Source organism: Bombus vancouverensis, chromosome 6 (genome assembly GCF_051014615.1).
Source record: "Bombus vancouverensis nearcticus chromosome 6, iyBomVanc1_principal, whole genome shotgun sequence".
Lineage (NCBI taxonomy): Eukaryota > Metazoa > Arthropoda > Insecta > Hymenoptera > Apidae > Bombus > Bombus vancouverensis.
In genome coordinates this window covers 13,038,913-13,052,704 of record NC_134916.1, presented here as the reverse complement: position 1 = coordinate 13,052,704, position 13,792 = coordinate 13,038,913, and the positions used below count along the sequence as shown (strand labels likewise).

The following is a 13,792-nucleotide window of genomic DNA, read 5'->3' as shown; positions in this document are numbered from 1 at the left end:
CCTCGCCTATAATTTTTAAACCATACTAGAAAAAGAAAAGATGTAAGCTGGTTTTGCTGTGTGTTTCAGTCGAAGACATGATCAAGGAAGTGGACGTGGACGGAGACGGCCGAATCGATTTCTATGGTAAGCCCAATGCCCCATAGGAGTTCCTAATAATCGAAGAAAAATACGAATGGCTGAATGGAACTGGGAATTCCTCGAGTACGTGACGCGTGTGATACGAGATCGCGATTGATCGATGTATGTTTGGTCGGGGATAGGAAAATTTTGGGGGAACGAACGAACAAAAATACCAAAGAAATATTTCGAGGAGAGCAGAAAGAAGATCGACTGTTGCGAGTTTGGAGAAATTCCATCCTCTCGATGATGCGGTTAACAGAGAATCGAAAGGAAAAATCTGTCTCACCCTTGTCGTTTCTATTTACATTCTAACCTTCTGTTCGAGTATTGTTTCTTCGGACATATTATGTACATGAATGGTGGAACGTGCATTGTTGCCATCTGCGATAAACCTAAACATTTCGATCACGATTACCCTTATTTATCCCCTTTTTCCTCAAAGATGGCCAAAGCTTCCGTGTATCTTTCCCTACGAATTTCCTTAAGCGATATGGCACGTGGAATTGTTGACCCGTTGTAGTATTGGGATTGGAAGAAGCATCTCGTCCGTGATCTCTTGCAGTTCGATTAACGTATCTCTGGGACCCTCCACGAGAGCAATGGTAATACAATTTACGTTCATCGAATTTGTGACACTGGACCATGGGACGCATTCCAGAGAATTTATTTTATTTATGGGCACCAGCTGCACAGGAAATACTTTGCACGAACGAATATACATCTAAACTAGATAAGGGTAAATTCTATTTTATAGACGTTTTTGAAACGTACGTAACTCTATACCGGGTTTTTGGAGCTTGCGTTCGAACGGAGGGTAGGCGTTGAATAGATTCCATAAGCAAAGGGTCGACATGAAAATGGTATTGGCAAACCTATTTATTTTTGCGACGTCTTTAAGGACACGTGGTTGCCGAAACTTCAGCAAAGATATTTCTGTTCCAGAATTCGTCCATGCGCTCGGAGAGCCTGGGATCGACGACGACGAGGAGGACGAGGAAGATGAGGTGATGTCCCCGGTCTTCTAGGATTTTATCTATTCTCGTGTCTCTATTAGATAGAACGAATTAACATCAAGCCAACATCAACGGACAATCGCATTAGTCGTACACTTTCTTCCCCTCTGACATTCACCTCGTTGCATGTATCGCGAACATCTCGTGTCGAAATTCGGCCTGATGTGCATCGAACGAAAATGATATGCTCGTAATGCCCGAGCCTTCTGCTTGCGTCTGTTAAATCTTCGAGCGAAGAAAAAGTCGAGCGTAGAATGTAAGGAAAGTCGCAGAAAATGTTTAAATCGCCGCCGACGCGGAAGATAGTTGCGTTTCGGACCGACAGAGTGCGCCACTCTCTGACCAGAGTTCATGGCGCCACTTTGAACTTGACTTAATCGTAACGCTCGTTATCTTCGGCCAATGTCAGGGGACCTTTTCGACAAGCTCTAATCTCATCTACCACATGATTCGTAGATACGTCTGGTGTGATTTTACGTTATCCAAATCCGAACACCCTCAAAGATACATCGATCGACTCTATATGTTCTGTTATCGATTCGCAGCAACGAGTATCGAATTATTATAGCAACACGCGAAGGAACGATTTTCTTTTTCCCATCCCATCCACTTTAATAGCAACGGTGCAGTCGATCGTTAAAGAAAGAAAATCTACGTTGATACACCATCAGACGTCATAGTGCTGATATTTTTAAGCGTCTTCGTAGCAAGCGGAATGAACGACGCAGTGTGTAACGTGAACGCGAGAGAACCGGCTCGCGTTTCGTGTAACATAAGGTCCCAGCAAGCGACGCGTCGTCTAACTTCCTTCGTTAACTGCGCTACAGTGTCTACCGATAAATCTCTGCGAATTGTGACTCGCGCGAAGCAAGACACGAGAGGTTGGTGGGAGAGACGGAGACACGATCGCTAATTAAACGATCTTGTTGATTAAAGAACGCAAGGATCGTGCTCCATCTCTCAGATAAACGACGATTTTCTCGACTAATTAAACTCTATTCGAGTCTCTTGATGTCTCGATCGCCTGTGTCACTGTAAAAGAAAGGCGATCGGCTGATAATCGATTTCTTCTCATAAGATATATGGATTTTTCGATTTTACTCTCTCTCTCTCGTCTAATCTAAGTGATGCACCGTATTCTTCACCTAAAATAACGTAAAAATTAAGAAGATCCAGCACCGCAGTAAACTCGATATGTTCGAGATTGGGTTCTCCGTTACGATGTCGCTAGAGATCGATCGACGACGTTTGATCGCAACAGCTTTTGGTATTGCGTTCCCGCCATTTTGGCGAACACGCGACGAAACACGTGGACGAGACGAGAACTCGCGCTTGCACTTTTCGAAAACTTTCGGTGGAGCGGGTCTCGAACGATGCCCACGATCCGATTCGTTCGCAGAACGTAAGGTAGCGAGTCGGGACCGCGAGGGGGAACGGTTGAATTGTGAATTTTAAATCGATCTTGATCGCTTTGCTCTCCTTGAGCTTCATACTGTGTACCTTATTAACGATATCTCACTGTTACGCCAAATAACAAGAGTCGCACGCTGTTTAAAATATTTTAAAGGGTCTAATAAATCTACTAAACAAACGTTCCTTGCTGTGTCAATTTTCTTTACTACTCCCTTCCACTGAGAAAAGAAGACATCTGATAAAAATAAATATCAGCGTAGAAAGCAAAAGTGTTACACTATGGTTAGCTGCTAGCATCCAATTGATGTATGTGATTTAATTCACGTCGTGGTTCACGCGAGACTAATGGACGAGTCTCGTAAAATTTTAGAGAATCCTATTAATCGAGAGACAAATTGAATTCATTGGAAGAAAGTAAAAGACGCGTGTAAAAGGTATAAGGTATGAGTCAACTAAACAACGTGTTCTTTGATAAGAATGGATCACTAAAGTAGAATTTAAAAGTTATACCAGGATCGCTTGTTAGCTTCTGATTGATATAACTCACTGTAATTCATTTAACATTGAAAGGTTCATATCGGATTAACCAGAAGATAGGGCGAATCACGAAAACAAGGATGAATATGGATCGCTTTCATTTCATCAAAAGGAGGAAGAAAGAAGTGGCTGTAGAAGGAGCAAGGTACACGGAAATTGAACACAAATACATATATCCACTGGTAGCCACGTAATTTTTCTTAAACGTTCATTTTTATTAGCGATAAATAAACTTACATATCTTTACAGTAACAACGTCCTCTCGTAACCCTCGGAAAATATGGTAATATCTATCCGCGAAAATCCATATAGATCGAGACTTCCGTTCTTTCATATTTCACGTGTTTTTCTTCCCGTTAAATGTTGTTTCTGCCTCTATGGTGTTCCGTATCCAACACCGACACATTCTCCGTCCCGTAAACGGATGAACGGGCTCGTTAGGAAGAATCGGTACGACGCGAAACGTACGTACCAGAAGTATCTACGTTTTACAGTGTGTGTTTTACATGCGGCCTACGTACGTACGGAACCTTACGCTTCCTTAGTTAAATCCTAACGATAGCGAGCATACACAGCTGTCAAACATAAAACGAAACGAAAACGTAAAACGAGTTCGTTAAGTATCGAGCCGAAGGATATTTCGATCATCGAACCATCGACGCCAACTGCCGCGACGATCGCGACGAGATCGAGGCCACGAGCGTCCGTACGGCTGTTTTACATTTTTAAGTTTCACTATGCCATCCTGCTTTGACCGTTAACTGGTTTTCGCTTCTCGGTCTACTAATATAATCTAGAATGGCTGGAATATATCCTCGTTACACGAATCCCAGTCCGTTGGACCGAACACGGTTGGCGAACGCCTTACTTCCGGCAAATATAATCCGAAAATAGTACGCCCGCTCGGCCACGGTAAATCGAGAAGAATGAAAGATATCATGCGATCGTCGTAACTTTTTCTTTCGCGAATAATTCGACGTTTCTTACGTGTATCCTTTTTTTTTATTTTCTTTTTTGTTCACCGACGAAAAAAAACGGCTATACAATATTCGAAAAATATGATTCCGCCAATGATTTCGAACAAGGCGACATACATGATATATATGTATAGATGTAGTACGTATATTTTACCAGTTAAGAGGAAAAAGCTTTCGTTTAATGATTCGTATATGTATATATGTATATATGTATATGTGTATATATATATGTGTATATATATACCATGTTTCTTCGGTTTACTCGTCACAGAAGCAATATATGTATGTACACGTATATGTTTACGAATATACGCGGCTAGGCGTCAAGTTTTGTGTGCGTGCTATCGAAATACAATGCGAAACGGCTGAGAATTTGTCAAAACCTTCACTACTCAAATCCTCTGACCGACTTTACGTAATCCGAGTACGATAAACGTTCACATGGAGCGAAAAAACAGATCAAGTTGAGAAATACACATCGTCGATTGGTCTGCGCATGTTTGCAAGATCGAACAAGCGCGTTTTCCTTCTCGATTCTTTTGCTCTTCCCACCGTTCAATTTGTTCCCGAATCGTCAAGGACGACATTTTTCTTGACCGCAAAAAAATGAACGTCCTATCGATTCCAAACGATAAAAAAATCCCTGTATCCTTATCCTTATTTAAAATCCACTTACGTTCTCTCTCCTATTGAAAGACACCGTGCGAAGAATCGCGTTCGATCATCAAAAAATGCTCGAAAAAAGAGGCTCGTCTCGACAGTGATCGCGGACACGATTTTACAAAAATGTTCGTATCATAAGCAACTAACTCTAATCGTTCACCGGTGCGAGACACGAGGCTCGTTGGTTTATCAAATCGTAATTATATAAAAAATCAAGCGTCCTTCGTTTAACTTTAACAATGCGGTCCCTTGAGCAGTCGAGGTTTTGGCTCTTCTCGAGTCATTCGAGTTACTCTCGTTTACCTAGTACCATCCAATTATACAGATCGTACAGTCATGCGCTTGAATCCAATTGATTTGTCAAACCGACTTGTATTTATTTTCTTCTTTTCGTACTTTTATCTTTGTTTCTTTCAACGTCAGTTCCATTTTCCATTATCCAGATCCATGCATCTTCGAATGTTGCTTCAACAAGACAAGAGTCTGGAGTCGCCATCGCGTGCTCTGAACTTGAAAAGTACAACCGAAGTCTCAACATGTTGGTGGTTATTAAACGCTAAGTGTCCTTACGTAAGTAACATTTAAACGCACACAACGTTTTCCTTAAGTAGCTTACGAAGCAATTTATGTCGTTACATATCTAACGATCCGCGACGACGGTTTCCACGATCGTTCTCAGACTTTGACAACCATTTCTTCCGAGAACACGAAGGAAAAGGAAATATTCGACCCGTCGTTGCGCTCATTGTTCGAGCGAATGTTCTACTTTCGTGCATCGACATCCCGTGAGACCGCTCGTGCGAAAATCAAAACGCTTCACGACGCGACGTCAAATCATAACCGTTACAGCAACTTCGTATCGAAGTACAGAATCGCAAACATATTCACGGAATCTTAACGAAGCTTCGACAAATCGCAAGAGACTTGGACAAACAGAGGGTCACCAAACGAACTTCGAAAACCCTCTGGTCTACGCGTTGATCATTTGAAAACAAGAAAACGATCGAACGATCGCTACTGGCAGAATAGTAGCCTAGCAAAGATAGTCCGAAAGACCGAGTACGTTCTCGTACAGCTATATATAAATATGTATCTCATCATCGATCCATTCGTCGCGATCTTTCCCTCTCTCGCACGATCGATTTCGTTTAATGAAACATCGATCTTAGCATTCTCCCTCAGGATCTTGAATTTTCGCGGTAGCGGCGGCGCTGGCAAAACGTAGCCGCCTCCTCCTAACTATGGAGAATGCCGATAACGGTGGTTTTCGACGGTGATGCGAGGATGAGATAGAAGCACGATTGAAATCCCATCTCGCGACGGGTCTCCCTCAAAGGACCGGTTCTTCGTCGGTCTCGTCATTGTCATCATGCTCCTGTGCCTTGTACTGAATCGTAGCTACCGAGACAGAATTTGTCTTCGCTCTTCGCTGTCTCTTCTGTTGATTGTTAACACCAGTGGGTGCATTGCCCACGCTGCTGGCGGACGAACTGCAACTGGATCCGCCAGAATTGTTGCCCCCGTTGTTTCCCACGGGAGATGCGAGATCGAGATCGAGTTGCTGGCCATGGGCGTCGATCAAAGGTCGCAAGGCGGTCCTCAAGGACCAGTAAAGCCGAGGATAGGCGCGTTCCTGTTGCAGGATTAGCTCCTTGCTTTGTTTCTGTCTCTGTAACAAAACCGAAAAGCGTATAGTTGAAGTGGATGTTCTAACGGGTCAAGAACGAAATCATCGAGGGGAAAGTACGTGAGAATTATCGATCGCGTTTAATTAAAGGACGAGCAAAGAGATACGCTACGACGAACAATCAAAGATATAAATAAACTGTAGGAGAAGCTCACCTCGGGAAGGTCAGTTGACCTGATTTCCCGTGAAACCAACAGCTTCTTACTATCGGCGAACTGTCTCAACGCTTTTTCTCGGGTGTATACGAATGGTCGTACGACCCTGAGATCCTGACGTCGTATGTAATAGTGCGCTTTCATGGTTTTCAGTTTGCCACCGTGAAACACCGAGACGAAGAAACTCTCGGTAAGATCATCCAAGTGCTGGCCAACAGCCAGCACGTTGTATTTATGCCGCTTGGCGATCGCGTATAACTGCGACCTGATCTCTCGGTTGCAGAAGCTGCACGCTCCACTGGCGTCCACAGCTTCTTCTTCAGGCTGATTGTCACCGCTGCTGCACTTGAATTCGCTGCTCTGTTCTTCGTAGAAGTAAGGAACGTCCAGAGCCTTCAGATAGCTCATTAGTTCCAGAGGATCGAATCTGTTTGCGTCCACCGTGGCTGCTCCGATCTCAAAGTCCACGCCCTTTGATCTTACGTAGAATCGGTACTGGTGCAACGTGTGTAACAAGGACAAGGAACTCTTGCCGTTAGTCGACAAGCAGACCAGCACTCTATCGTTGTCTCGAATCATATCGAACTCTTGCATTGCCTCGACAGCTGGCTTCCAAATGTTCTTTGGCGGGCAATGCCACTGAACTCGGGACAGTTCGGTGTTCCCGCCCTTCGAGTCAAATGTCGCTCCTTGGTCTCCATCTTCTTCCTCCTTCAGATCGCTCGAACATTCCTCGTCTTCAGAAAAGTCATCGTTTTGACGGACTTGTTGCTTGCAACTTGATTTATTGGATAACGCGGTCATCGAACTTGCTCTTGGTTTGCGACCGTAACTGTTGGTCGAATTGGACTCTGCGCTGCTGCTACGCTTTAAATCAACCGAATCTAGAGACTTGTCGCTCTCGTGGAAAGATAAATTGATACCACTGTCTTGGGAACTAACGGAATTCACGGCGGAATAAATTTTGGGAAGAATCTTTCGCGCGTCTCCGATCTCCAAACCACCGCGTTCTTGAGAATCGTCGTCGTTTAAATCGTCATCCAAGTCGTGTACCACTTCTTCGTCGTCAGTTTTCGATTGGTTGCGAACCATCTGTTCGTTCTCAGCTGGCTTCATCACGTAAATTACCGTCTCGTCCGAAGAACACTCGCTGGACATTTTGCTTTCCTGTTGAGTCAGTTCTCCGATCTTCCCAGAGATCTCTATTGGTCCGCTTCGTCTGGCACTCGACATTCTGGGCGATGAGGAAGATTGAACGATCCTCCCTCTATCCGGCGAGCCGCAACCATTCGACGACACATCCGAAGCCGAAGCATCCGGAGAGTGTCTATGCAAACCGTCCACGGCATTAACCATACATCTGATCTCTGACTTCACCTCGCTAGCCATTTCCTTCGAGAATTCCATCAAATATTCCGCGATATCGCTCGCAGTGAACGAATCGTGTCTCGTCTGTTTGTCCTCTACGGACAACTGACTAATGGCGCTTAGATTGCGTGAATGATGTTGCGGCGTGTTCTCGGAAGTGTTCGTTTCCGACAGCGCATCGTCGACCTTGGATATCACTTCTCGGATCTCCGACTTAATCTCCGTCGCTAATTCCTTCGTCACCTCTTTCACGTAAGCTCTCAGATCGTCCTCTGACTTTTGACCGCCGTTCGCTGAAACTGGTGACGACCTACCTCCCCCTACGAATCTTTCCGTATAATCATAGACAGAGGAATACGAAGACGGGGGCGATGTTGGGTTATGACAATTTAACGACAAGATCGAATGACTGGGGCTGCTACTGTCCAGCTCCAGAGAATTCAAATCCGTTTGACTGCTGCAACTACAGTGATGTCGTCTGTGCTTCGAGGAGTTGCCATTATTTCCACTTAATCCCAGACTAGTCAAGGTTTGCGGGCTCAGCGGAAGCAGTGGAATCGGGGAGGACGAGGACGATGCGACGTTTCGGTTCCCCGAATCGTTGCCACCGCCGCTGGTGCTACCGAGAGAGTTGCACCTGGCACGACCAGCGTTGGTGGAGTCTATCGAATCTCTTTGCTCTTTAATTGGCCTGCTGCCCGCGTGAGACATCGTGCTGAGAGCCGATGCCGTGACCGCTTCGCCAACCGCGAACCTCACGGGCATCGGAGAACTCGGACAAGTAGCCGGTGACCTCTCACCGGCTGATTCGGTATTTCGATCGACCACGGTGGTAATGGACGACGTCTGTTCCTCTTCGTTGCTGTTCGCTGGATTGGACGAAGAAGTCTGGAATTCGGCCGCGCTCAACAGAGTTCTCCTGACTGTACTCAATACCGGAAGACTTCTGTGTCTAGGTGAATTCGACGAGATCGGAGCGTTTCCCGCTCGAGGAATGTCGCTGTTCAGTCGACGGATGCTATTAGCCAAGGCTAGGCAATTGACCAAGCTGTCGTGCGTTGTAGTCGGCGTGTGATGGCTGTGCTTGTTCCAAGATAGCATCGGACTGAAAGGCACGTCTTGCTTCACGTTCTGCGAGTTACCCAGAAGGAGATCCTGAGCCTCGCTCGGCAACATGAACCATCGTAAAGACTCCAGCCGTTCCGACACGATGTTGTAGCTACGATCTATCTGCAGCGGATACCTCTGCGCCATTTTCCTAGCCCGGTTGAAAATGTTGCGCGCTGTCTGCAAACAGTCGCCGTAGTTCTGCGGAAGTACACCAGTACCGGATATTCGTCTCTCGGAAGCGTTCATCTTCCCGTCTGTGTATCTGATTGAGCTGAGCCACTTTCGCTCTTTGAACACGCTATTCGTGTGGTGGCGCCATTCACCCGTATCCGAGTTGAGCACGTACTGCGGCAGCAATTTCCAACCTTCCGTTGCTACCATTTTTAGTGCCTCCAGTACGAACGCCACTTCTGCCTCAGACATAAAGTAAGGGAAGGAGAGTTTCGCGAAACCCGGCCTCAGACCCTCGGCGTTCGTTTCTTCGTTCTCGGTGTTCCGTTCCCTGGAAACGATAAGGTAACCCGGTTAGATTGCGCAGGCAAGTACGTTCTATTTAACGGTGTCATGCACCGTAATTATTTGATACGGTCCAAATGAAGTTTTCAACTTTCGTACCCCTCTATCAACGCCTTCTGGTATTCCTTGGCGAGTTCCTGGTCGATTCCCATCAGATCGTGAGCGTAACGTCCGGCACACGCGCACCCGCCACGCGCCTGTATACCGAACACGTCGTTCAACACGGCGCACACGAAGTTGTGGTGAAGGAACGTGCCCCGCGGATGACGCACCATAAACGAAAAGATCGGCAGCCTCTTAACATTCTGCGAGCCGCTACCGAGCAGAATTAGTTCCGGAATCGTGCGTACGTGTGCCAACACTTGCCTACACAAACAGGAAACATCGATCATGTTTTACAAATACAATCCACTTGCAGCATCGATCGAAATGATCTTCGAAAACATTGTGCGCGGACGTCCTTCGTTCAAAGTCGATCACAGCCTTCCTTTATATCGCGTGGTTGCTCAAGAACATTGCAATTTGGTTTTGTTATCTCGCTGATTGTCATGCAAATTTCATGTTTCTTATCTGCAGCACCGAAGTACTGTCATTTATACGTGACACGCTTATTACGAACATCTTTTAACCGCTTTCTTATGTATCCAGTATTTTACATTACTAATCTACAAATTTAGTCTACAATTGTTTCTATTAATTCTCACATCACCAACCATCGATGCTAAAGTCTGACTAAAGACTGATCGCCAGTAACGACCGTAGCAACCGACGTTTTAATGTACGAGAATCGGCCGGTAGAAATTTAAAAAAAGAAATAATCGAGTTATTTCCACCAGCGATTCGCAATCAAGGAAGCAGTCTCGTACTGCCAATCGATTTCAGTCGAATACAGAGCTCCAGGAGGTCTGGCGTTGAAGACGTTCCCCTTCCCGATATCTACCGTTCTGCTGTATAAATCGGCTATAAATATTTCCACGATATCGGCGACGTTTCCTCCTCGCGAACACTGCACGTGTCACATATCGTATTTGAAACAAACAAGTTCACCAAACATGAAAGGAAAATGGTAACCAGATTGTACGATTTGCTACGATTGTACGATTTGCTACGATTGTACGATTTGCTACGATTGTACGAGGATTTGCTTTTAGACGATAACAAGCTCGATATTCGTCGATTTTGATCGACTTTTCAACAATGAAATTGTTAATTCACGTTACATTTTTATTGCAGACGTGTAAAAAAACGTACCTGGAAATCTTATCTTGACGAGTGACGATCGCTCGCGGCGTGACGTTCTCTTTCAGTTGCACAGCGAGTCCGCATCTGATGGTCTCGACGACACCCGCGGTGCCACTCTCCTCGCAGAGTTCCGGATCCCGGTGATAGTGATGAGAGTCCCGCATGTCCTCCGTGGCAATTTTATCTTTCAACAGGGACCGTTTGGTCACGAGCACGCCAGGGGATTGAACTCCACCGATGAACTTGTGCCCGGCGAAAATAATCGCGTCTTTGTGCACGGTCGTCTCCCCGACGCCGGGCAGATGTGGATTCATATCGATTTGAATGTACGGGGCTGAAAAATAGATGTATTTCTAGAATATACGTTTCTATAAATGCTATTTTAAGCTTTTACAGTAAATTCGTTCGATCACTTTTTAGCTATCGTCTATGAAAAAATCATAATACTATGAAGTATAATATTGATCAACACTAGAGATATAAAAATTTCTATTGATTTAATACAGTGGCCGTAAAAACGATCTGCGCGTACCCTTTTATTTTTACTTGTTTTTCAACGAAACAGGTTTTCAACAAGTTCTACGTTTCATTGAAATAATACTTTGTAGCAACTGTGTATATTCCTTCTATACATTAATAACAATAAGAAAATTATTTCGAACGGAGACACGCAAACACACTCGCCGTTCTTTAAAATAGTTTCTTTAAAATCGAAAAATTGCGAATAATTATACTCGTTGATGACGATAATAGCTCTTATCAATTCGTTAAACTGAGGCGATTAGTCGCTCTAGCGTTTACATATCCTTTTGTAGAACAAGGTATTTAACATCTCTTTTATCTGCGAAAAACTGTATTGTTCCTACGTCTGCCACTTTAAAGATCACGGTATCCGTAAGTGATTGTCATCCGGTAATTACTAGTTTCATTGATTACTGCCAGATAAATACCAGACTCTTCAACGGATAACGACTTCAATCTGATCGTCACCGTCACTTTCTACTTACATGCGTAATCGCATTTCCAACTCAAGTTGCATTCGTCTTCTCTAAAAATCAATCCTCAAGCACCGCGTACAAACAAATCTCTACGTTTCCCTTATCTTTCTATAGATCAAACTTCCAACGGAGTCATACAATTTCTCTCCTATCTTCTATTATGTTGAAATGACATTTACAACGACATTGTTCTATTTCAGGTAACAAAAGAAGAAAGAAATTTCATACGATACGGAGATAACAATTTTTACGCGACTGATAATACGCGTGCCCGATCGATCAGGATCGAATGATCGTGATAATATACTTTTGTCAGAAAAGGGTGCAAACATTACGTCACGTTGAATCTTTCATTGTTTCCACGCGTATATCGACTTCCACGTGCATCATTGTTACCTGTTGTGGTGTAATCCCAGACGCTAAGTGCCCCATACTGATGCAGTAGAAGGGTCGTGGCGACGTCATCTGCCAAAACCCCGGTTATGCAACTGGCAGCGCTGAAGCATCCGATCATTTGCGTAACACCTTCGCTTCGAACTTTGATCAGGCTCCGCTCGAGATCGTTCAGATCCAAGAAACCTTCTCGAGTCTCGGACACTCGTACTATCTACGATAATCGTTTTAATGTTACAAACAAATATTATTCTATTATGAAGTATTATTCTACTTGCATACTCTCTGCCCTATTTTTAGCGTTCTACTTTCACGGTTTCCACTTTTGCCGTACGATGTTATCGATCCTAAGTCGGTACTTGCTCACGCGAACGCACGATTACACTTGCAGTATAATCTCTATTTCTGAATATTCTATGTTCTTCGATGACTTGTTGAACGTTCTAGCAATTTAAAAACGATTAACGATACGCGTTTGAGAAACACTTTTGCGTCAGTGAGGCGGACAAAAGATCGTATTTTATTTATACCGAGAATTTTATAGCGATGCCTGGCGAGTTGGAGTCGCTTCAAAGGAAAGAATTGCAAATGGCTTAGTTCCGGAATAACATGTATCACGCATTCGTGTTCTGCGAAGTGTCAAAGACTCTTCGAAGTTTCCCCACGAGTTTCGCTCAAAAGGCACATTCCGAAGACTTCTCTTCGCTCCGAACAAAGGCGTACCAGAACTTATCACCGTAGAAACTTCTTCTTACTTTTAAATACTACGCCTATTCCAGGAACGTATCGATTATTAAATTCTCAACAGCCGGCTCGAAATAGATTTACTTATTCCCTACTGAGAGAGCAAATAAACAAATTATTCAAAATCATGCCATTAAAAGGTTAACTCATTTCCATCTACTTAATATCTTATAATTCAGTAACAAGGAGATTGTTCGAAAACAGGAAGGAATGATGACTCAAAAATATCCTCAGTGGAACTCTCAATGTCTTTCACAACATTTACGTTTACATTGAAACGCATCAAACGTTTTCATCGACGAGAATACTTTCGATTCGCTGTTTTCAAAATATCGTATCGTCTGCTTACCCTGACGCCATGCTCACGCCAAGGCCGGAGATTCGCGTGATGCTCGAACGGTCCCACGAACACCACGGTGGATTTGGAGACATCGAGGTGTCGCAAAAGCGTACGAAGGGCAGCCGCCGTGCCTTGACCCGTGAACAGCACAGCATCCTGCTCGCCAGCTCCCACCGCATGTCGGACAATGTCTCTGGCTTCGTGTCTGTAAAGATCCTTGCCGTCAGGATACATCGATTCGTCCTCCCGTGGCTATTAACGATCGTAAAGTCGCTGCTGTTTGTCGAATCGAGAACAAACGATGCTCGTTCGCGTTTCTCAAGAACGTCTCGTGATCTCGAGTTTCATTGGCGATCGTTGAGGTCGCCTCGAACAGAGAAACGCAAGTAGGACGAAGCTTACGATCGCTATAGGAAAACACGCTTCTTCCAAGTCCATTTCTATGGCAACGAAATTTTAATCAGATACACGAATTTCTGCCGATTAAGTTCATTTGTCTGAACGAGAGATCGC

General features: G+C 44.5%; 2 protein-coding genes across 4 annotated transcripts in view; one reads left to right on the top strand and one right to left on the bottom strand.

Moving 5' to 3' along the window:
- LOC117155805 (uncharacterized) overlaps positions 1-2,727 on the top strand; it is a 77,391-nt gene extending 74,664 nt beyond the window's left edge. For all 3 annotated transcript variants that reach the window (XM_033332177.2, XM_033332178.2, XM_033332175.2), the window contains exons 6-7: positions 70-126; positions 1,066-2,727. In XM_033332177.2, the coding sequence (XP_033188068.1) occupies positions 70-126; positions 1,066-1,148 (140 nt within the window). In that variant the 3' untranslated portion in view covers positions 1,149-2,727. The remainder of the gene's footprint in view (positions 1-69; positions 127-1,065) is intronic.
- Positions 2,728-3,277: 550 nt separating this feature from the next.
- LOC117155767 (uncharacterized) overlaps positions 3,278-13,792 on the bottom strand; it is a 55,051-nt gene continuing 44,536 nt past the window's right edge. The window contains exons 3-8 of the mRNA XM_033332098.2: positions 13,289-13,484; positions 12,199-12,409; positions 10,814-11,138; positions 9,662-9,928; positions 6,569-9,548; positions 3,278-6,395 (exon numbers count right to left, since the gene is read on the bottom strand). Coding sequence (XP_033187989.1) covers positions 6,057-6,395; positions 6,569-9,548; positions 9,662-9,928; positions 10,814-11,138; positions 12,199-12,409; positions 13,289-13,484 — 4,318 coding nt within the window. The 3' untranslated portion in view covers positions 3,278-6,056. The remainder of the gene's footprint in view (positions 6,396-6,568; positions 9,549-9,661; positions 9,929-10,813; positions 11,139-12,198; positions 12,410-13,288; positions 13,485-13,792) is intronic.